Source organism: Trachypithecus francoisi, unplaced genomic scaffold, assembly GCF_009764315.1.
Source record: "Trachypithecus francoisi isolate TF-2019V2 unplaced genomic scaffold, Tfra_2.0 Lachesis_group5, whole genome shotgun sequence".
Taxonomy (NCBI): Eukaryota; Metazoa; Chordata; class Mammalia; order Primates; family Cercopithecidae; genus Trachypithecus; species Trachypithecus francoisi.
Window position 1 is genome coordinate 134,331,148 of NW_022681470.1, and position 22,132 is coordinate 134,353,279.

At 46.0% G+C, this 22,132-nt stretch overlaps 1 protein-coding gene across 3 annotated transcripts; it reads right to left on the reverse strand.

The window, feature by feature from the left end:
• Positions 1–1,037: 1,037 nt before the first annotated feature.
• Positions 1,038–21,281, reverse strand: LOC117076170 (cytochrome P450 4F12). Of its 3 annotated transcripts, none has more exons than XM_033199337.1 (13): positions 20,911–21,281; positions 20,328–20,526; positions 18,781–18,925; positions 16,889–16,942; positions 16,668–16,795; positions 14,360–14,481; positions 13,125–13,395; positions 12,036–12,102; positions 11,721–11,850; positions 2,115–2,248; positions 1,959–2,023; positions 1,668–1,750; positions 1,038–1,277 (listed from the first exon to the last, which is right to left on the reverse strand). In XM_033199337.1, the coding sequence occupies exons 2-13, from the start codon at positions 20,523–20,525 to the stop codon at positions 1,100–1,102; spliced, it is 1,575 nt and encodes a 524-aa protein (XP_033055228.1). In that variant the 5' UTR covers position 20,526; positions 20,911–21,281; the 3' UTR covers positions 1,038–1,099. The 3 variants fall into 3 exon arrangements, 2 of the variants coding, with proteins under 2 accessions (XP_033055228.1, XP_033055227.1); XM_033199336.1 differs by lacking the exon at positions 20,911–21,281 and adding an exon at positions 20,800–20,898; XR_004434264.1 differs by lacking the exons at positions 1,959–2,023; positions 20,911–21,281 and adding an exon at positions 20,800–20,898 and having other exon boundaries at positions 1,211–1,277; positions 2,082–2,248.
• Between the last annotated feature and the right edge of the window lie 851 nt (positions 21,282–22,132).

Below are 22,132 nucleotides of genomic sequence, written 5' to 3' on the forward strand. Positions count from 1 at the left end.
AAAGTCATAGTAGAAAAAAACTATCTCTAAAGGCAACATGCTTTATTAGCCAGACTTTCTCAGAGAGGAGGTAATAATGGCCACATTTATTAAGCGTCCAATGTGCACCAGGCACAGTTCTGAGTTCCTCAAACTTTGTCTTCAGAAAAACCCTGAGGTAGGTTGTTGCCCGCATTATATGTTTGAGGAAACTGAAGTGCATAGAGGGGAATTAACTGGCTCAAGTCACACAGCAAATGTGAGACTTCAGCACCACAGTCTGGCTCCAGATCCCATAACTTTGGGGTAGTGTTTTGTTTCCAATCATCTGGCTTTGAATCTCAAGGGTCAAATGAGACGGTCCTGACTGCATCCCACCCCAAGATGGGTCAGTGATGGGAATGAAGGAGGAATCTAGAGGTGAAAGGGTGAGGACGTGCTCAACCTCTGACACTTGCGAGAGTGCCTGGCACATAACAGAAGAGAGTAGGGGGAGGATTCAGGTAGTACCTGATGGACGGGCTGCCTGGGCAGAGTCAGAGGGCTCAAAAGAGGAAAAAATGGAGCTGTCTGAAGTTAGGGAAAGGGGGTCAGAAAAGTGATCAACTGGAAAGGGGAGACGTAGGGTGGGAGGTTGGCAGGAAAGGAAATTGAGAATTCCTGAGAGCCTGCCAGGGTAAAAGCTGCACCCTTCTATCCCTATGTTCTGAACTGGCCAGGAATCTCAGTCTTGGGACACTCCCAGACCGGAAGAAAGGATCTGCCTCTACGGTTGCTTCTCACTGACTCAGCCTGGGTCTCGCTTCTTAAATCCGTTCTTAATCCTGGTCCCTCTCCTGCTCAAAAACCTCCCATGACTCCATATTGTCCACAGGATGAAGTCCACACTTGGGCTCTGAGAGACCCTGTTCTAGGCATGGAGACCCTAAGCTCAGCCAAAGAGGCAGTCAGGGTCTTGGGGTCAGGGACAACACCCCGCCCAACCCACCGAGGTTAGACCTCACCCTGAAGTCTCCCAATCCCCAAGAGCCACCTGCCGGCAGTCAGTGAGGCCCAGGTAGAGGTGACAGCACCGTTTTATTCATGAGAATCTGCAAAATAAGGTGGATGGATCAGACGGTCAGTGCAAGCCTGCGTTCAAGGGCTCCACCCGCAGCCAAAGCCCGCCCTCAGCGCGCAGGATCAACTCCGGCTTCCGGCGGGGCTCAGTGTGATCCGGCAGGAACCGGAAGTGCAGCAGCATCAGTGACAGGACTGTTTTCATCTCCGCCATGGCGAACGCCTGCCCGATGCAGTTCCTGCAGGCGGGAGAGTGGACTGTGACTGCACCCAAGACCCGCATTTGGGTCCCATCACTCCAGGAGCCTGACCCGGGACCCCCCAACCACACCCAGCTCAGCCTGAGAGATATAGAGAGGGGTAAAGCGTGCCTGGGACCCCCATGTGGACTTGCATGTCCCAGAGCCTGGGCCAGACTCCAGCTCCCAGCTCAGACCAGCAGATGGAGAAGGGGATTTTAAGCACCCAGGACCCCTGTAGGACCTACTCATCCCCATTCCATGGACGTTTTCCCATAAACTGTGAAGGAATGGAGGGAAGCGCTGGAACTGGGACCATCTGTAACGTCCTCCTTTTTCCACTCCCGCAAACATCACCCCATCCCTGCCTCAGACACAGGATGCTCTTACCTGGGCCCTGCAGAGAAGGGAATAAAAGCCAGAGGTGACCTCTCCTTGCTGTTCTCTGGGTCGAAGCGGAAGGGGTCATAGACCTGCAGGTGAGACATAGGTTTGCTGGGTGAGGTCTCCTAGGTCCAGCAACCTTGTTGGAGAGACAAATGTGTGTGTTGGGGCGAGGTGATGTTGGATTTTCCTCATCAAAACCCTGCCCCCTCCACTAGGAACATTGGAATTGACAAAAAACAAAACAAAAAAAGAGTAGAGGATGGGAGTGGTGGTGGTGAATGAGGAAGGCAGCACCTCAGGATCCGGCCACACGGTTGGGTTGTGATGGACCCCTATAATATTGATGACGCAGATAATGCCTGTGGGAGAGAAGGGGGCAGTCAGGACGAGGATCCCCTGAGGGGCCCATCTTCCTACCTGGGAGGCTCCTCCCCCTGAGGCTGTGGGCACCTTTTGGGATCACTCGGCCATCTGGAAGAACAATGTCCTGTGTGCAGTGTCGGGTGATGAAGGGAGCTGGGGGATGTAACCGCAGGCTCTCCTTCACGCACATGGTCAGGAAGGGCAGCTGGGCCAGGTCGTCCCTAAGGAAACACCCCAGCCCCAATCATTATCAGGAGAGCGAAGACACAACTCTCCACCTTTTCTATTTCCAGATGAGACCTTTTCTCCCTGTCACAAAATACACTCCATGGGGAACAAACATTTGAGAATTTTTAAAAGCAGAAAACAATTAGAGAAGCAGACAATTAGAAAAGTATCAGAGAAAATTTAGCCAAGCAGTTAAAAATAAATACTCTGAGGAAAACACCCAGAAGCCAGCAGTAAAAGGTTAACAAATTTGCGTAAAAATAAACATTGTCTGTGGCAAGAAAGCAAACTCAAATGCAAATGAGTAACAAACAAAATACCCAGATCCAATGTTTTGCTCTTATTTAGCATGGTACTAGAGATACCAGAACGTTCAATTAGGCAAGGGAAAAAAAGAGTCATGCAATTTGAAATGTGGGAGCAAATATATCATTTTGGCAGATAGTGATTTTACACTTAGAAAACACTAGAGGCCCCACTGGAAAATGTTTATAAACATTTAAGATCCAGCAAAGGAACTGAATTCTCTGCTTAATCTTTCTTCTTTTGCAGTGGCTATTTAAAATTTTAATATTGTGTGCACTTATTTGGTTCAGAATTTGAGAACTTTAAAACATAATCCACCTCTATGGCCCAATGCCATTTACTTCTCCCCACACGATGCCAGATTATTATTTTCTTAATGTATGCTTTCTGGGCTAATTTTTAGCATCTTAAAAAATTATATGGGAGCACAGCATCTACTATAGACACTATTATGTATCCTTTTTGGGGGAGTGGGGGGCTAGAATGGAGTCACTGTTGCCCTGGCTGGAGTGCAGTGGCACAATCTCGGCTCACTGCAGCCTCCGCCTCCCAGGTTTGAGTGATTCTCCTGCCTCAGCCTTCCAAGTAGCTTGGACTACAGGCATTCACCACCACAGCCAGCTAATTTTTTTCATTTTTAGTAGAGACGGGGTTTCCCCATGTGGACAAGGCTGGTCTTGAACTCCTGATCTCAAGTGATCTCCCCATCTTGGCCTCACAAAGTACTGGGATTACAGGCATGAACCACCATGCCTGGCCTGTATCTTTTCTCATTTAACAGTGTATTAGTTTTTCATAGCCCCTGGGATTTATGTCAAAATAAGGTTATCCCTATCTGGAGCTATGAAATAATTTTCTCATGGTTCCTTCCAGAGCTTTTAGGACTCTTTTAGAAAAAAATGATTAATCTGAACATTATCTTGTCATAAGACATGAGAACCAGGTTCAGTTGCCTTTTTTCCACAAGGCTTTCCAGTTGTCCCAAGAACTTTTACTTAATTATCTATATTTTTTCTCTTGATACACAACACCATCTTTAGCATGTACTATGTTCATTGGGCACAGAATTTATTTGCATAAATCATTAGTTTTACCATGTAGAAATAACCATCAACTGAAAACATAATAAAAGAAAATATACTAGTCAAAATAATATAAAATACCTGGATTAAACTTAAAAGGAAACATGAAATCTCTGTATTTCATTATAAATTTCCCTCAATCCAAATGAAACATACACTTTACCATACAACAAATGTTTGTAAGGGCTGATTTAACAACAACAACAGAAAAAGCCACTCTGCCACATATTAAAACCTATTAGAAAGTCACAGTATTGGGAAGCCGAGGTGAGCGGATCACTTGAGGTCAGGAGTTCGAGACCAGCCTGACAAACGTGGTGAAACCTCGTCTCTACTAAAAATACAAAAATTAGCTGGGCATGGTGGACAGTGCCTGTAATCCCAGCTATTCAGGAGACTGAGTCAGGAGAATCGCTTGAACCCGGGAGATGGGAGGTTTTGGTAAGCTGAGATCGCACTCCTGCACTCCAGCTAGACTCCGTCTCAAAAAAAGCAAAAAGAAAAAAAAAGTCACAGTAATAAAAATAGTATGGCAATGCCATAAAAAAGGATGCATTCAAACGACTAAAAAGGTCAGAGACAGACGTGTGAATAAGTGAAAACTTCCCATCTGCTAAAGAAAGCTCCACAAAACTCTGGGAAATAGATGGGTAGTATGGTACAAAAGAAAATATGGACAAATGTAACTTTATAAAAATTAGCCAAAAGTACCCCCCAAAAAGTCAAAAGGCAATATTTTGCAACAAAAGACAGAAAAAAACCATTAATTGTGGTACACATTCTTATAAGTAAATAAGAAAAAAGAACCCAAAGAAAAACAGCAGAAAATATAAGATCACCACTCCCATAGAAAGAAAATAAGTGGCTTATCAACTTGGGCAAAGGATGCTCTTTCTCACTCTTATTTAAGAAAATGCTCATTAAAAGATGAAATGTGAAGACCGACAAACATTTTAAATTTAGTAATACAATAACACTATTGGCAAATTTGTGGGAAAGCTTGTGCCATCAAACTCAGCAAATACAGAAATGGATTTGCAATCATTATTACAATTGTAGAATGCAAATGGTCCTTGATTCAGCAATTGCACTTTTGGGAATTTGTCCTGCAGAGATGCTTACACATATGAGCAATGATCACTGAGGACACATGCCAATTGCACAGGTTTAATTTAGCAAAAGGATGAAACAAGCCAAATATACATAGATGGGGAGATGTTTAGATAAACATCTATTGGGGGAACCCAACCCCAATATTTCAGTGTAGGCTATTTCTATTTTCCATAAGTGTCAGCCAGCTGAGAAATAAAGAGAGACAGTATAAAGAAAGGAATTTTACAGCTGGGCCACCGAGGGTGACATCACATATTGGTAGGACCATGATGCCCACCTGAGCCTCAAAACCAGCAAGCTTTTATTAAGGATTTCAAAAGGGGAGGGGATGTAAGAACTGGAAGTAGGTACAAAGATCACATGCTTCAAAGGGCAAAAAGCAGAACTACTAATAAGGGTCTAACAAAGACCACTTCTGAGGGAACAGGACAAAGGGCAAAAGCAGAACTACTGATAAGGGTCTAACAAAGACCACAAGGCAAAGTGCAAAAGCCAAACTACTGATAAGGGTCTATGTTCAGCAGTGCATATATTGTCTTGATAAGCATCCTAGACAACAGAAAACAGGGTTTGATAGCAGAGAACTGGTCTGACCACAAATTTACCAGCGCGGAGGTTTCCCCACTCTAGTAAGCCTGAGGGTGCTGTAGGAGACCAGGGTGAATCTCAGTCCTTATCTCAGCCACATAAGACAGACATTCCCAGAGCGGCCATTATAGGCCTCCCCCCAGGAATGCATTCCTTTCCCAGGGTATGAATATTCCTTGCTAAGAAAAGAATTTAGCAATATCTTCCCTACTTCCACGTCCATTTGTAGGCTCTCTGCAAGAAGAAAAATATGGCTCTTTTTGCCCAACCCTGCAGGCAGTCAAACCTTATGGTTGTCTTCCCTTGTTCCCTAAAAATTGCTGTTATTCCGTTCTTTTTCAAGGTGCACTGATTTCATATTGTTCAAACACACGTTTTGCAATCAATTTGTACAGTTAACACAATTATCACAATGATCCTGAGTTGACGTACGTCCTCACCTTATGAAGATAACAGGATTAAGAGATTAAAGACAGGAGTAAGAGATTATAAAAGCATTATTTGGGAACTGATAAAAGTCCATATTAAAATGAAATCTTCACAATTTATGTTTCTCTGCTGGGGCTCCAGCTGGTACCTCCATTCAGGGTCCCTGACTTCCCGCAACAAACATCCACAGAATGGAACACTATACAGCTACACTAAAGGAGAAAATGAGGATCACTAGTCCTGTCACACAATGCAGTCCAGAAGGTAAATCAGTACAGAGACTCTGGAAGGCAAATTGACCATATCTACAATGATTGGAAATGTTTATACAAGTGTCTTCAAGAAAGGGATGGGACAAATAAAACATAGAATGCTATTCAGCACTCAGAAAAAAATAGCTATCAGACACACTATTAAGTGGAAAAAAAAAAAAAAAACATGTTCTGAAATGTCCATAAATGTAAATAGTATAGGACAAAAAATATATGGAACATAAAAGGAGAGAGATGATGGAAAGATATGTAGATAGATTGGTAAACAGACAGACAGATAGATGACAAATCAGTATCTCTACAGGCCCACTTGGAGAAAGGAAGATTTGGTGGGGTAGCAGGAATGTCAAGGATAACCCTTGTCTTATCTATAATGTCTCATTGAGTGCAAGAAGAACCTGTTCTCATCATTGCTTTTGTAATTCAAAACTCATCTTCCATGTGGCATATATACAGAACGGAGTGCTATTCAGCTTTAAAAACAGAAGAAAATTCTTTCATTTGTGACAACATGGAAGAACCTGGAGGACATTACGCTAAGTGAAATAAGCCAGGCACAAGAAGACAAATAGCAGGTGACTTTAATTACCTATGAGATCTAAAATAGCTAATACAGAAATCATAGAAACCAAGAAGAGAATGATGGTTACCAGAGAAGGGAAGAAGAAAGAATGGAAAGACATTGGTCAGAGGGTACAACTTTCCGTTACACAGGAGAAATAAGTTTTGAGATCTATTACATGCATGGTAACTACAGATGATAATAATATATTTCTCAAAATTGCTAAAAGAGCAAATTTCAAAAGTTCTCACCACAAAAATGATGAGTATATGAGATGATGGGTATGTTTATTAAATTGACTTAATCATTCCACATTGTATACATATATCATAACATCACATTGCACCCTATAAATATATATAAGTAAAATTTGTCAATTAAAAATAAAACAAATATTCCAAAACTCATATTTTGAGAAAAAGAAAAGAAAAGCTCCCAAAGATATATTGTTAATGTGAAGATATGTGTCTACTTTATTTCTTTTTATTTCAATAGCATTTGGCGTAAAAGTGGTTTGGTTACATGGATGATTTCTATAGTGGTGAATTCTGAGGTTTTAGTGCACCCATCACCCAAGTGTATACAGTCCCCAATATGTAGTTTTTTCTCCCTTACCCACCTCCCAACCTTGATCTCCAAGTCTCCATAGCTCATTATATCACTCTGTATGTATTTGTGTCCTCACAGCTTAACTCCCACATATAGGTGAAAATATATGGTATTTTGTTTTCTATTCTTGACTTACTTCACTTAGAATAATGGCCTCCAGCTCCATCCAAATTGCAGCAAAAGACATTATTTCATTCCTTTTTATGGCTGAGTAGTATTCCATGGTGTATATATGTCACATTTTCTTTATCTACTGATTGGTCAATGGGCACTTAGGTTGGTTCCGTATCTTTACAGTTGTGAATTGTGCTACTGTAAGCATGTGTGTGCTTTTGTCTTTTTCATGTAATGACTTTTCCTTTGGGTGGATACCTAGTAATGAGATTGCTGGATGGAATGGTAGCTTTACTTTCAGTTCCCTGAAGAATATCCTTACTGTTTTCCACAGAGGTTGTGTTAATTTCATAGCAGTGTATGAGCATTTCACTACATTTCACTTATCACTACGTCCACAACATGCATCTGTTGTTTTTGAACTTTTTAATTATGGCCATTCTTGTAGAAATAAGGTGGTATTTCATTATGGTTTTAATTTGCATATCCCTGATGATTAGCAATGTTGTGCATTTTTTCATATGTTTCTTGGCTGTTTGTGTATCTTCTTTTGAGAATTATCTGTTGGTGTCCTTTGTCCACTTTTTGATGGAATTGTTTTTTTTTTCTTGCTGATTTGTTTGAGTTCCTTGTAGATGCTGGATACTAGCCTCTTGTCAGATGGATAGTTTGCAAATATTTTCCCCTACTTTATAGGTTGTCTGCTAACTCTGCTATTATTGTTATTATTATTATTATTATTTTGTTGTACAGAAGCTTTTTAGTTTAATTAAGTTCCACTGATTTATTTTTGGTTTTGTTGTATTTGCTTTTGTGGTCTTGATCATGAATTCTTTGCCTAGGCCAATGTCCAGAAGAGTTTTTCCAAGGTTATCTTATAGAATTGTTATGCTCTCAGGTCTTAGATTTAAGCCTTTGATTTTTGTACAAGGTGAGAGATGAGGATCCAGTTTCATTTTTCTACATATGGCTATCCAGCTTTCCCAGCACCATTTATTGAATAGGGTGTCCTTTCCCCTATTTATGTTTTTGTGTGCTTTGTCAAAGATCAGTTGGCTGTAAGTATTTGGCTTTATTTCTGGGTCCTCCTTTCTGTTCCATTGGTCTAAACGCCTGCTTTTATACCAGTACCATGCTGTTTTGGTGACTGTAGCCTCGTAATGTCATTTGAAGTCCAGTAAGGTGATGCCTTCAAATTTTTTCTTTTTGCCTGGTATTGCTTTGACTACGCAGGCTCTTTTTTGGTTCTATATGAATTTTAGAATTGCCTTTCCCAGTTGTGTGAAAAATGATGAAGCTATTTTAATAGGCATTGCATTAAATCTGTAGATTGCTTTGCACAGTATGATCATTTTCACAATATTGATTCTTCCAATCCATGAACATGGGATATGTTTTCACTGGGTTGTGTCATCTATGGTTTTGTCCAGCACTGCTTTGTAGTTCTCATTGTAGAGAGCTTTAACCTCCTTGGTTAAATATATCCCTAGGTTTTTGTTTGTTTGTTTTTTTTTTTTTTGCAACTGTTTTTTTGTTTGTTTTGCCCTGTGAGAGTCAGAAGGCCGTTCTTGTTCTCAGGTCACTGGGGTAATGTTCCAGAGGTGAGTATAACTGCCCCTGCCTCACAGAGGAGTTTGCCAAAGGAGTGGAGAGTAGCAGGTGGCAGTAAGCCTCACCCAGCTCCCATGCAGTTAGCACAAGGTGGGTCTCACACCTGCAGTGTTCCACTCATAGCACTGGATTTAGATCCAGGTAGTCTGTGAACAGAACTAAGATTTGCCCCAGGCCATAAGCTTTTTCCACAGAAATAGCAATGCTTTCAGGCCACGCCCTTTTTTGTCCCTGTCCAAGGCCAGGCACCCAGCTCCTGAACTCCTGTCTACGGCACACTTCCTGCTTGCCTTCCAGGTTCTGTTCAAGGGAGTTCATTCCCACTCGAGGTTTTATCAAGAAATTCAATTGGTCATTTCGTTCAACCTGTGACCCCTGCCTGAGCTAGTTGTCTGACTTCCCCAAGGCCCCCTGTGAGATACAATAAGGAATGGCTTCCCTCAGTCCATGCTGGAGATTGGGAATGCCTGAAAGGCACTTCCTACTGCTGCTTCTACTTTTATATTTCTCACCACTCCTTAAATCAGTTCAAGCCCTGGGTAGAGTTAAGGCCTTCCCCTGTGGTCTGGAATTTCAGATTCCTCAGTGAAGATGTGTATCCTCGAGGCAGTCTCTCCCCCTCTCACCCTCTGGGGATTTACAGGTTTTCACCTGTCTTACAGAGTGGGAGGCAGCCTGCAGCTTCTATTGAAGGACCTGTGGATTCTTTTGGTTTTTCTGTTAAGTCCCTGTGTTGTTTCTTGGGAAAAGAAAGTTCACAGTGTGAATCTCTACACACTATTCTGTCCTTCCACATGGGAGAGGCACACTGACATTGCCTCCAATCCACCATCTTGGGAAAAAAATACTATGTCTATTTTATACGCTCTTATTTGTATACAAAGAGTGTGTGTTCATGTAATGTGGGAATCAGGATAGCCATTTTCTGGAGGGACACACACAAAACCATTGATGGTAGAAACTGCTAGGGTGAGACTTAAGAAGGAAGCTCATTTTTATAAATTTTGGGGCACTTTTTTTTTTTTTTTACAAAATGTGCAATATTTCTTGATATTTTGGTTTTTAAAAGCACAAAAAGTTTTGCCACCTTTTAAGACTGCTGTGCTGAGCAAAGGCTCGGACGGGAAGACACTGTCTCCAAAACACCTGTCCAATCCATTGTCTCCTCTCCATCCCCAGCCTCTGGCCTGGCTCAGGTCAGAGTCTTCACTGGGACTTCATTCTACAGCTGGTCCTCTATCCCACAGTAGCCCTGAAAAGATTTTTCTGGTGCCCAGATATGACCTGTCACTCCCCTGCTGAACCACTTGTTATGGCTCCCCATTGCCTTTGGGTTAAAATGGAAGCCATTACCATTTTCCCATGCCTTCCACAGCCGGACTCTGCTTTCACTGCCATGGTTATTATCTCATCATAACTCAGTTCCTTCCTCTCTCATTCTCTCTCTGTCTTCTTCTGTCTTCCCTCCTCTCTTTATCTTGCTCTCCCTCACTTTCCTTCCCTCTTACTTCTTTCTCCCTTTATGATCATCTCCTTCCCCCAATGCACAAACCTCTCTTTCCCTCTTCTCCCTCTCTCCCACTCCCCCTTTCTGCATTTTTGCCCAGATTGCCTTTTTCACCTAGAGTACTACAGCATCCAAACATCTACTGATCATCATTCAGGGTTTCAGTTGCACTTTATTATTTTGGTTTTTTACTTTTTTAGAAATGGGTTCTTTCTGTATTATCCAGGTTGATCTTAAACTTGACCTCAAATGATTCTCCCACTTCAGCCTCCTTGGTACTTGGTATCACGAGCGACAGCCAACACATCTGGCTTGAAACACTTTCTGTACTCCCAGCCATGCTTCTCTTGCTCTCAACTCTATCCTTGCCCATGTGGACTGGGAATGTCTTGCACTGGGACTGTTCCCACTAGACTGGGAGTACCTGGAAGACACATCCATAGGCAGGGTTCTTTCCAGGTCTCCAGAGCACAGAAAGGTGCTGGGAACAGAACTGGCATTGGAAACGTGTATGGAAGAGTGTGCTGAATGAAGACTGAATGGATGAATGATGCAGGTGTTCTAGACAAAGATACATGACTTTTACCCCCAGGTCTTCCTTACAACTCCCTGGACTGGACTGGAGGGTAGGAATTAGTGAACAAAAGAGCAAACTTTCAGGAAGTAAAGATGTTCAAAAAAATGCTAATTCAGAGAAAACAGGAAAGAAGTGAAGGTAAAATTCATTGATTGAACGTGTCTAGGTGTCATCATCTGCCTTCACATATTGTCACTAGTTCTCTCAGCAGACTAGGACTCTGTGTCCCAAAAGCCTGAAAATCTTCCCCTGCGAGCCAAGCTAGATACCAAGTTCTGTCTGTGGGCTCTACTCCTAGTACTGCTAAGCAATAATGGAAGAATTGACAAAAACAACTTCCCCCTTGCCACCTGAGCAAACATTCAAGAAGTGAGGAGGTTCGAAAAAAATGATATTTCTGGGAGAAAAGAAAGAGAGTGGAGGGGAAGTTCATTTGCTGAACATGTGCAAAGTGGCATTATCTGTCCTCACATACTGTCACCAATTCTCTCAGCAGCCTGGGTCTTTCGGTCCTAAAGGCATGCAACCTTTCCCCTGACAGCCAGGCTGGGTGTCAAGCCCTGCCTGTGGTCTTCTGCTTTTATACCCACTACACAATAGTGGAAGAATCAACAAAACAACTCCTCCACCCCTCCTCACTTGGGGAGCAGAACAAATGATGGGCTCAGGAACAGGCCAGAAGAACCTGCACTCACCATTCAATCTCTTTAGGATCGCGGTCCTTCAGAAGCTCTTGCACCTCCTGTCGGCAGCGCTCCTGGTATTCTGGGTGCCTCGCAAGGTTGTACAGGACCCAGGAGAGACCACTGGCCGTGGTGTCATGGCCTGAGGAGCAGCCAGGTAAGCTTGACTTCAGCACCAGAGGGTGGACAGCGCCCAGATATTGAGGCCCTCAGGAGGATGGAGGGAGGGGGAAGATGGGCAGAATGGAGTGATCCAGGGTCCACCCACCTGGATCCTGAGATGGAGGGACTTCTGTCCCCATTGTAGTCACACACTGGGACCCTCACCTGCAAACATGAAGGTGTCAGCCTCTGCTCTTATATCCTCATCTGCCAACGCCTTCCCATCTTCATCCTGAACCACACACACACACAAATTATACTATCTCTGAGACTTCAGAGTTTAACCTGAGATGATCTCTGAAGCTCTGATCTTCTTAAGGAAACTCAAATCCACTCTGCACGCCTAAATCTCTCTTGTTCACCATCACCAGAGCTCCAACTCCGAGGGCCTCCCCCAGCTTCTTTGTCTCCTCTTTGGACCCTGGTGGCAGGAATCAATGGCTCTCGAATGTTTTCTTTTTCTGCATAATACAGACTTTCAGAGAAAAAGATACTGGCAACCTGGGGTACAGGATATTTGAATGGCAATTTGCCTTGGAGGTTAGAAATTATGTATTGCTCCAAAAATATTTGCTCACATTCTAGAGTGGTAAACTCAGAGAGTCTTATCTTTCCAGAAGATATTTGGGTTATAAAACTATAGAAATTGCCATTTCACAGGAGAGGAGTAATTTATACTCCAGAACAAAGCATTCTCTCTCTCTCTTTCTCTGTCTGTCTCTCTCTCTCTCAACTTTCACCCTGTAAGAAAGAAGGAACATATGAGCTAGCAGTCCTATATAAGATATAAGACTCATCACGTGGGGGCCCCTCTCCTATGGTGCAAATTCTTGTGCATTTACAGGTAAAAAACATTGTGTTGCCCTAGGAATGGGGAACCAGCACTACAATCCTACTCTGTCTGATGTTATTGTTGTAAATAGCTAATGGGCTGCTATGATCCAGGAGTTTGGTGCATCTGTCATCATAGATATAGACATAGACATAAACATATAGATATACATAAAAATGTGAAAGACTAACACAGTAACTTGTAAGTTAAGTAAAATCTCAGGCTCTTCACAGTTTCAAAATTAGCAGTGCCCCGTAAGCTGCATGCAATAAAGTCATCTCTAAAACCTATCTGTGACCTTCCATTTCTCAAGCATCTTCCATGGCTCCCAGTGCCCTTTGGATCAAGACCAATTTATTTCATCTGACATTTGACATCAAGCTCTATTCTCTCACTTAAATTCAGATCATAGAGAAACCCACCTTGCTCAGCAGAAGCACATCAATGAAATCCAGAGTCTTGGACTTGGCTTTGTCCTTGAGGAAATCATCAATACCCTGGGTAGGGAGGGTGCGGCGCCGCTCCTGGATGACAGCATCTGTGAAGTCATGCACCAGGTGGCAGGCCCTGCGGAAGTGCCGCCCGTCTTGGGTGAGGTAATACAGAAAGTCCATGTGCTGGAAGATACGCTGGCTTCTTTTCTCTACAAGAGCACTGAGCTCCAAGATGGTGGCAATATATTCACTGGGCCTCCTGCAGGCCGAGGGCAGAAAGGGAGGCAACACTGTAACATATGCAAAGCCCCAGGAACACCTCCCACCAGCAGCCAGGAGCGACCTCCCATCAGGAAACTCAGTATCTAGAAACAGATGGTCCTAGAGATACATGGTGGATATCAGTCATGAGACTGACTCTCCAGACCATCTTCTCTCCCTGCATCTCATATCTGAGAGAGTGTCTCCATGCACCTAGGCACCTAGAGTACAGCTTGGACACCACGTTTCTCTCCTCTCTCTCCCACCCAGTATCCAGTACTGATAATTTTTCTTACCAAAAGTGTCCACACAACTCAGACTTCATCCTCTTCCAATTCATCCCTGCTCCAGCTACCCTCCCCCCGCCCCAATAACCAAATCTCTCTCATCTCTCTTTCTCCCTCTCTCTCTTTCACCATGTAAGAAAGAAGGAGCAGCCAGGCACAGTGGCTCACGCCTGTAATCCCAATACTTTCTGAGGCCAAAGAGGGCAGATCACCTGAGGTCAGGAATTCGAGACCAGCCTGGACAACATGGTGAATCCCCTCTCTACTAAATATACAGAAATTACCTGGATGTGGTGGCGGGCTATCAGTTTCCCACACAGCTCAACTCTTACCACATTCATCATCAGCTGAAATTACAAAAGCTCTCCGGAAATCTCTTTATAAACTTCATACCACTTTTCCTGATTTTCAGTGTCCTTAATATCTAGCCCCTACTTCCACAACCTCGTTTCTACTATCTCTTGCACATGCTTGGCTCATCCTAACCTTGCTTTTGCCCAAATATTTCTACCTCCCTGGAAAGACAACACTTTCTTCTCTTCGTCGACCTTCAGAGCACAGCTATGATACAAATCCTCCAGAAAGGTACTTCTGGTTACTTTGCTCATTCCTCCCTTCCCAACTTACTCCCTTTGGTCCGTGGATTCACATCCCAGGCCCTGGGAAGGAACTCACTCCTGACAATGGCTGTCAAAGCTGAAGATGCATTTCTGCAGACTGTCCAAGGTCATCAGGCTGATGTGCTCAAACATGTCCAGACGACTGCTGCCCTCTGAGGCCAGGTGCTGCCACTTGTCCTGGCCAGAGAAGGGAAGAGAGCTAGAGCTGGGCCCTGCTGCCTTTGTGCTCCTCCCCAGCCCGAAGCATCAGGATGGACTCCCCCACCACCAGCCGGCTGCTCCTCTGCCCCAGGAACCCATTGCCGGCAAGAACCAGACTTGGATGGGAGCAGAAGCTGTTTGTATTAGGAGATGAAGACCCATGGCTTGGAGTCAAGAAACCAGCATTCAAGTTTCAGCTCTGTCTACTATGCTCTGTGTGCCCTTGGTCAACCTAGTGCACTCCTCTAGGTCCCACCTGTCAAATATTCAATAAAGATCAAGATGATCTGCTTTGGGGCCAGATCAACCAGGATAGAATCTCTGCTCCACCACTCCTAGCTCACCTCCTGACTGGTTGAACTGTGTCCAGCTCTCTAATCTCTCTGGCCCTCAGTTCGTCATCTGCAATAGGACAAAAATAACCATAACCTAACAGGGTTATTAAAATTAAATTAGGGCCGGGCGCGGTGGCTCAAGCCTGTAATCCCAGCACTTTGGGAGGCCGAGATGGGCGGATCACGAGGTCAGGAGATCGAGACCATCCTGGCTAATACGGTGAAACCCCGTCTCTACTAAAAATACAAAAACTAGCCGGGCGAGGTGGCGGGCGCCTGTAGTCCCAGCTACTTGGGAGGCTGAGGCAGGAGAATGGCAGAAACCCAGGAGGCGGAGCTTGCAGTGAGCTGAGATCTGGCCACTGCACTCCAGTCCGGGCGACAGAGCGAGACTCCGCCTCAAAAAAAAAAAAAAAAAATTAAATTAGACAACTTATATCCTGGCATTGGGACACGACTTTTTTTAGGCATATGATGAGTGCCCAGTAAATGTTTGCTTTATTCATCTCCATTGCAATAAATTCATTTCAAAAATATCCCTGTGTTGGAAGAGGCACTTCTTCATCAGCCCTGAGCATCCTTGCTGGGTATGCCACCAATGCAAGACCATTATGTTCTTACTTGAGCCATTTCTCAGAGTTGTGTTTGCACAAAACAACCTGGAGAGACAAGGCAGTGACTCCCCCTGGACCAGTATCAGGCTTGTATCTGCCACTATTAAAGCAGATTCCCTAAGCCTAATGCACATTGTCTGTCATACAATGTACTGCATGAGCAGACTACTATAGAGGCCCACCAGTGTCACCCTCATGGAATTTAGGTTGACTCAGAAAAAGGATACAAACCAACAAGAAGTACATGTCACTTATTGTGCCATGAGTAATCAACTACCCTTTGTCTCTGACCCAGGAGTCTTGTGTCTTGTGTTAGAATCCATGAAACGGTAACAAGCCAACTTATCAGCTTGCATATTTTAAAAAGTCCTAGACACTTCACAAAATCCTGACCCCCAATTCTTCACTTCTCCCTGTATTCACACCCTTTGCACAGTAATTTTTCAGCAACTCCCATTAAGAGATGCATTCTGTTTTACACCCCTTTGAGTCTGTACTGGACTTTTGACTTTCTTTGGCCAATACAGTGTAGTGAAATGATGACGTAGTAACTCTAATAGACCCAAACCTGGTTGAACTTTGAAGCATTGCAGAGACAATGTCCACAGACATTGCAGCCTCCTGTCAGTTTCTCGGAACACAGTCTCTGCCATGTGAGCAACAGGGTGCCTTCTGGAGGCAGAGAATCACATGGGGGAAGTCCAGGTGTCACAGCTGAGGCCATCCCAGATCAGTCTGAAGCTAGTGAAGCCCCAAACATGTGAATGAACTAAGCCAGGATCAACAAAGCTGCCCACCGGACCCACAGCTTCTCATGTGCCAAGAGTGATCCCTTCCACATCCAGAAGAACTGGCCAGCTGTCTCACAGACTCGTTAGAAATCGTAAACCCTTTTTTCTCTAAGCCAGTGTGTTCTGAAGTGATTTGTACTCAGCAATGACTACTACGCAATCTTTACTTTTACTCTCTTGAGTTTACAGGGATTCTGTGAGAAAAACACAGAAATTGACACCTTCTGAGAACCTACTTGTGCCAAGTAAACGACCTTTTAAGTAGGGATTATCCTCCCCATTTTACAGATGAGGAAACCAAGGTTCAGAAAGGAAGAGCAATGGCCCAATGTCATCCAGAAGAGCCAAAATTCCAGACCAGATCTGTCCATTGTTCCTCCACCCCAAGACTCCAGCTGGGACCCAGAGTTCAAGGGACTCACAAGCATGATGGTCGCACTCTTGTTGAAGATCTTTATATAGGGCTTCAGGATGTTGAAATGGAAGGCGGGCGTCAGCATCCGACGGTGGTGGCTCCATTTGTCACCGCCACTCAGCAGTATCCCTTCTCCTAGTAGGGCAACCAAGGACAGTGGGCAAGAGCAGCACCTTCCCCACCCCTGCCCAAGGTCGTCCCCAACCCCTTTCATGTGCAGGTACTCACCCAGCCAGGGCTTCAGAAACCTGATGAAGAGATCATCCTTGGGTGCAATGGCAGCTGGCATGAATGAGGATCATGAGGGGCCATGTAGAGGGCAAGAGAGGAACTTCAGGTGTAGGGCAAGGCTCCCTACCAGCACTTTCCCCACTCCATGCCCAGCATAGCGGGCAGGGGGCCAAGGGCAAAAGATGAAGGGAGGATAGAGGAAGAAGGACCAGCCCAGGCTGCAACAGCACAGTTGCAAATGACACAACCTAACGGGGCATAGCACAGCCCAGCATGCCCTGACATGGCTCCTATATGTCCCAACATGTCCTGCAACAACCGAGCACACCTCCACACTCTACAAAATACCTTTAAAGGAGCCCAGGACACCCTGTCTGCCCCAGCACTCTCTGTCATCTCCTGACATGGACCTGAGATAGTCTGAAATGACCTCTGTGTACCCCACAGACAGGCCCCAGATAGAGTTTAAATATGATTTCTTAAATGTCCCAGACGTGTCCCAGGTGTAACCAAGGCTTTTCTTCAAGCATGAGAGGAATGGATTTCAAAACTTGGCTCAGGAAGACTAAAATAATGACTCTGACAAATTCCAAAGAGACCTTAGCTCCTAGACCTTGGACAAGCTACAAACATGGTGAAGAGATGACAAGGAGGAGAAAAGACAATTTCAAATCACATGTCAGAGAAGAGCCAGAAAGTCTCTGCCATGCCCCAAGTGTCCTTGGTCAAAGCTGAGCCACACACGTGATGACTTCTCCATACGATCCCAGATTAAACAGAAAAGATATAACCAGGTATAATATTGAAACTATAGGCTATTTATGGGACCTCTGGGGGAAAGCTGAGCTTTCTAACAAGAACCGAGCTGCTGGGACCCATGGTTGACACCATAAGAGAAAGACTGCCTTAAAAGAAAAAGTGATGCAGAGAAATGGTGAAATTAAGAAAAGGAGACAGATTCCTGATGATGTTCATTGACACCTGGATTCAGGCATGCCTGAAGACCACCGTCCCTGGACTTTACACTACTTTGATTCTCTTTATTTGCTTAGAGCACACAAAGTTGAGTTTCCAGCACTCAAGCTGAAAGAAACCTCAGCAGCCAGAGAGCTGGTGACCTGCACAGAGTCACTAAAGATTTTGGGGTCAGAACCACAGTTTCTGTGGGATGCTGCCACTTCCCTTGCTGAACCTGGTGTGTCCAAGGACGAGAAGAGCAGAGAGCAAGGGGAGATCAAGCAGCTGGTGTGGGTTCTCCCATTGGAGAATCCTGAAGCCTGCAGGAGGAGAGCAGTGAACGTAGGGCGGATGAGTGACAGGATGAGGTAGAAGGAACAGACCCATCATAGGTGGACGTCACATAAATAACAGCCCAGATTCGCTGCCAGCCACAAGTCCTCCTACTGCTCTGGGCTGAGGGATGGACAAGGCTTGTGCCAGTACTGGCTGGGCCCCCAAATACCGATGAAGCCCACTGCATCATCCTGCCACACACTTTTTAAAAAATCCTACTCATTGGTCCGGACTCAGCTCCAACAACTCCTCCTCCAGAAAACATTCCAGCCTGCCCCATCAAACACCCAGCTCTCTGGGGTGTCACACCCATCTCTCTCTTGCCGATTCCTGATCCCATGAAGCTGGAAATGTCTCTGTCTAGACCCGTCTCCTCAAGCATGGGGGTTCCTTCAAGAAAGGGCCCTGAATTGAGGCATCTTGGGCCCCAGTGGTGCCCAGAACACCAAGGCAGGGAGCAGATGGCAATGGAGGGAGAAGACATTGAGGTGGAAGTCTCAGTGATGGGCATGAATACTCAAGGAGGGGCCTGGGTACTGTAGGGACCACACAGAGGCTTGGCCTTGCACCCACCACCACAAGCTCTGCATGGGTACCTGAGGCATTGGTGATAGACCGAATGGTGTCAGGGTGGCATAAAACGATGAAGGGGATGATGGGACCCATCCATATCGTAAACCCCTGGGAATAGGTGGCCGACAGCTGGGTCAAGTTCTTCAAGCCCTCCTCTGTAGGAGTGATCTGAAACAAGTCAGGGGGCCGTCAACTCCTGTGATGGTTAATTCTAGGTGTCCACTCGACCGGGCTAAGGGATGTCCAGGTAGCCAGTCAAACATTATTGCTGTGTGTGTCTGTGAGGGTGTGTGAGAAGACATTAGCATTTGAAGGTAAACAGGATGGAAATAGTAGGTACAGAGGAATGAGTGAGTGAGGAGAGGAATGAGTGAGTGGATAGAGGAATGAGTGAGTGGGTAGCGGAATGAGTGAGTGGGTAGAGGAATGAGTGATTGAGGAGAGGAAAGAGTGAGTGGATAGAGGAATGGGTGAGTGAGGAGAGGAAAGAGTGAGTGGATAGAGGAATGGGTGAGTGAGGAGAGGAATGAGTGAGTGGATAGAGAAATGAGTGAGTTGATAGAGGAATGAGTGAGTGGATAGAGGAATCAGTGAGTGAGGAGAGGAATGAGTGAGTCAGGAGAAGAATGAGTGAGTGGATAGAGGAATGAGTGAGTGGATAGAGGAATGAGTGAGTGGATAGAGGAATGAGTGAGTGGGTAGAGGAATGAGTGAGCGAGGAGAGGAATCAGTGAATGAGGAGAGGAATGAGTGAGTGGATAGAGGAATGAGTGAGTGAGGAGAGGAATGAGTGAGTGAGGAGAGGAATGAGTGAATGGATAGAGGAATGAGTGAATGAGGAGAGAATGAGTGAGTCAGGAGAATGAGTGAATGGATAGAGGAATGAGTGAGTGGGTAGAGGAATGAGTGAATGAGGAGAGAATGAGTGAGTGATAGAGGAATGAGTGAGTGAGGAGAGGAATGAGTGAGTGAGGAGAGGAATGAGTGAGTGAGGAGAGGAATGAGTGAGTGAGGAGAGGAATGAGTGAATGGATAGAGGAATGAGTGAATGAGGAGAGGAATGAGTGAGTCAGGAGAATGAGTGAATGGATAGAGGAATGAGTGAGTGGGCAGAGGAATGAGTGAGTGGATAGAGGAATGAGTGAGTGAGGAGAGGAATGAGTGAGTGAGGAGAGGAATGAGTGAGTGGGCAGAGGAATGAGTGAGTGGATAGAGGAATGAGTGAGTGAGGAGAGGAATGAGTGAGTGAGGAGAGGAATGAGTGAGTGGGCAGAGGAATGAGTGAGTGGGTAGAGGGATGAGTGAGTGAGGAGAGGAATGAGTGAGTGGATAGAGGAATGAGTGAGTGGGTAGAGGGATGAGTGAGTGAGGAGAGGAATGAGTGAGTGGGTAGAGGAGTGAGTGAAGAGAGGAATGAGTGTGAGCAGAGGAATGAATGAGCCATCGCCCTTGCTTCTCTGGGGTCCTACGCCCCAGACGCCATCAACACCAAGCTCCTTGAGCACCATTCCTGCTCCTCTGGAAATCCGTCCACCCTGAGACCCCAGACACATTTTGCTGTCACACTCACCAGGCCCAGGTGGCCCCAAAACCAGTTCTGTTTTGGGGGCTGCGGGAAACACTGGAGCCGGCGGCAGTTGTCATAGAAGGCGTAGGTCCAGGCCAGGACGCGGGCGAGGAGCCAGGACCCCGCAACCAGCATCAGGAGCAGCCCTGGGGACGTTGTCACCGGTCCCAGGCCCAGCCAGGGTAGGCTCAGCAGTGACATCCTACAGGGCAGACAGGATGGTCCTGAGGCCCAGGGAAGAGCTCCAGGGACAGTGGAGAAGGGCAGGATCAGGAACTACTGGGGGCAGGGGAGGGAGGGCTCCGAGGTGGGTAAACAGGGGCTGAGATCTAAAGTCCAGAAAGGCCCAACCAAAACCAACAACCAAGTGGCCTCCAGTGATCTGGCAACCACACAGAAAGGGAGAGAGATGGGCTGATTAGAGTCCAGAAGGGCCCAGCCTGAATCCTTGGGAATTTGCTGGGAGTTCAGTTACCAGGAAACCACCAGTTTCCCATGCCAGCAGCTTGTAGCCAACCCAGCCTTGGGCAGTGCCTTCCCCATTCCAGGCCAGGACCCTCCAGCCTGGCCACCCCCAGCCTGGCACCTTCTGTCGGGAGCAGCTTGTCCCACACAACCTCCTCTCCTCTTCTGCTGGGAGGTCTTTGGCCTGGCCCCTGATCTAGGGAAGGCTCTAGGAGGCTGGGCTGGGCTGGGCTGGAGCAGCCAATCCCCACAGCCTGGGTGTGTCTTCTGTGCCTGGGCAGCCAGCCAAAACCTCGGGTTGGGCCAGCTGGGTGCAGCTCAGGGTGCCCCAGGACGAGTACTGAATTCTCAGGTCTCTGCACCTTCTTGGCAGTTCCCGGGAAGTTGGGGGGTGGTTAAAGGGGAATCTGAGCCCCAAGTTTACCTCCACCCTGCCCTTCCAAGACAAGGGCATTCAGGTAAAAGCATATACTTACCGTGAGAGTTCGTAGCCAGCTGAGCTGGGCCAGGCCAACCCTTGCCCCAGATCATCTGGGCTCCTCTCCAAACATGGGCAGGGAGGATGTCAGGCACCTCCCCTGGTGCAGACTTAGGAGTTTCAGAGACAGAAGCCTGTCATCTCTGGCTTCATACCCTGGCAAGAGTTCAAGTTCTGCCTCCAAGCAGCCCAGGGCCTGAGCTGAGACCTGACTGCTGGAAGCAGGAAGAAAGAATCCAGCCCCAACCCCACTGAGGACTACCCGCGTCAGATTCTGGGGATAAAGAGCCCAGCTGGAGGAGCAAACCTACAGGCTGGGCTCAGCCTAGGAGGACAGAGTGGAGGCAGAGGGGATGAGGCCGAGAGGGGCCATACGATCCCAGGTGTAAACATATAGCAGGTGTAGACAGGTACGACATATTCCAGGTGTAACCAGGACCCAGGTGTAAATATACATGTGATAAGATGTGACCATAGAGCTGATCTGCCTATACAGCAGCCGCCATCCCACAGACACGCCTCAGTCATAAGCAGACAGCGGTCAAACAGGTGGAAGTCCACGGGAAACAGAGGCAGTGATAGCTCTGCCACAGCCCCCTCTCTCTCTCTGCACGTGAGGCACCCGGCCAGCTGCAGACAGCACAGAGAGTTCAGCAGCGGGCAAAGGACAGCCAGTGCAGTGTCAACCTGGAGCCAAGAGCATGGGCTTGATGCAGATGGAGAGAAAGATGTGCATGACTGTGTGCCAGGGCCCCACCCACCAGCAGCACATGGTCCCAAGGGTGCTCAACAGGCCTTGTGTGCATAGGATTCCTTCCTCCAAGCTCTGAATCAGGAGAAAAACACACAAAATCCAATTCATACT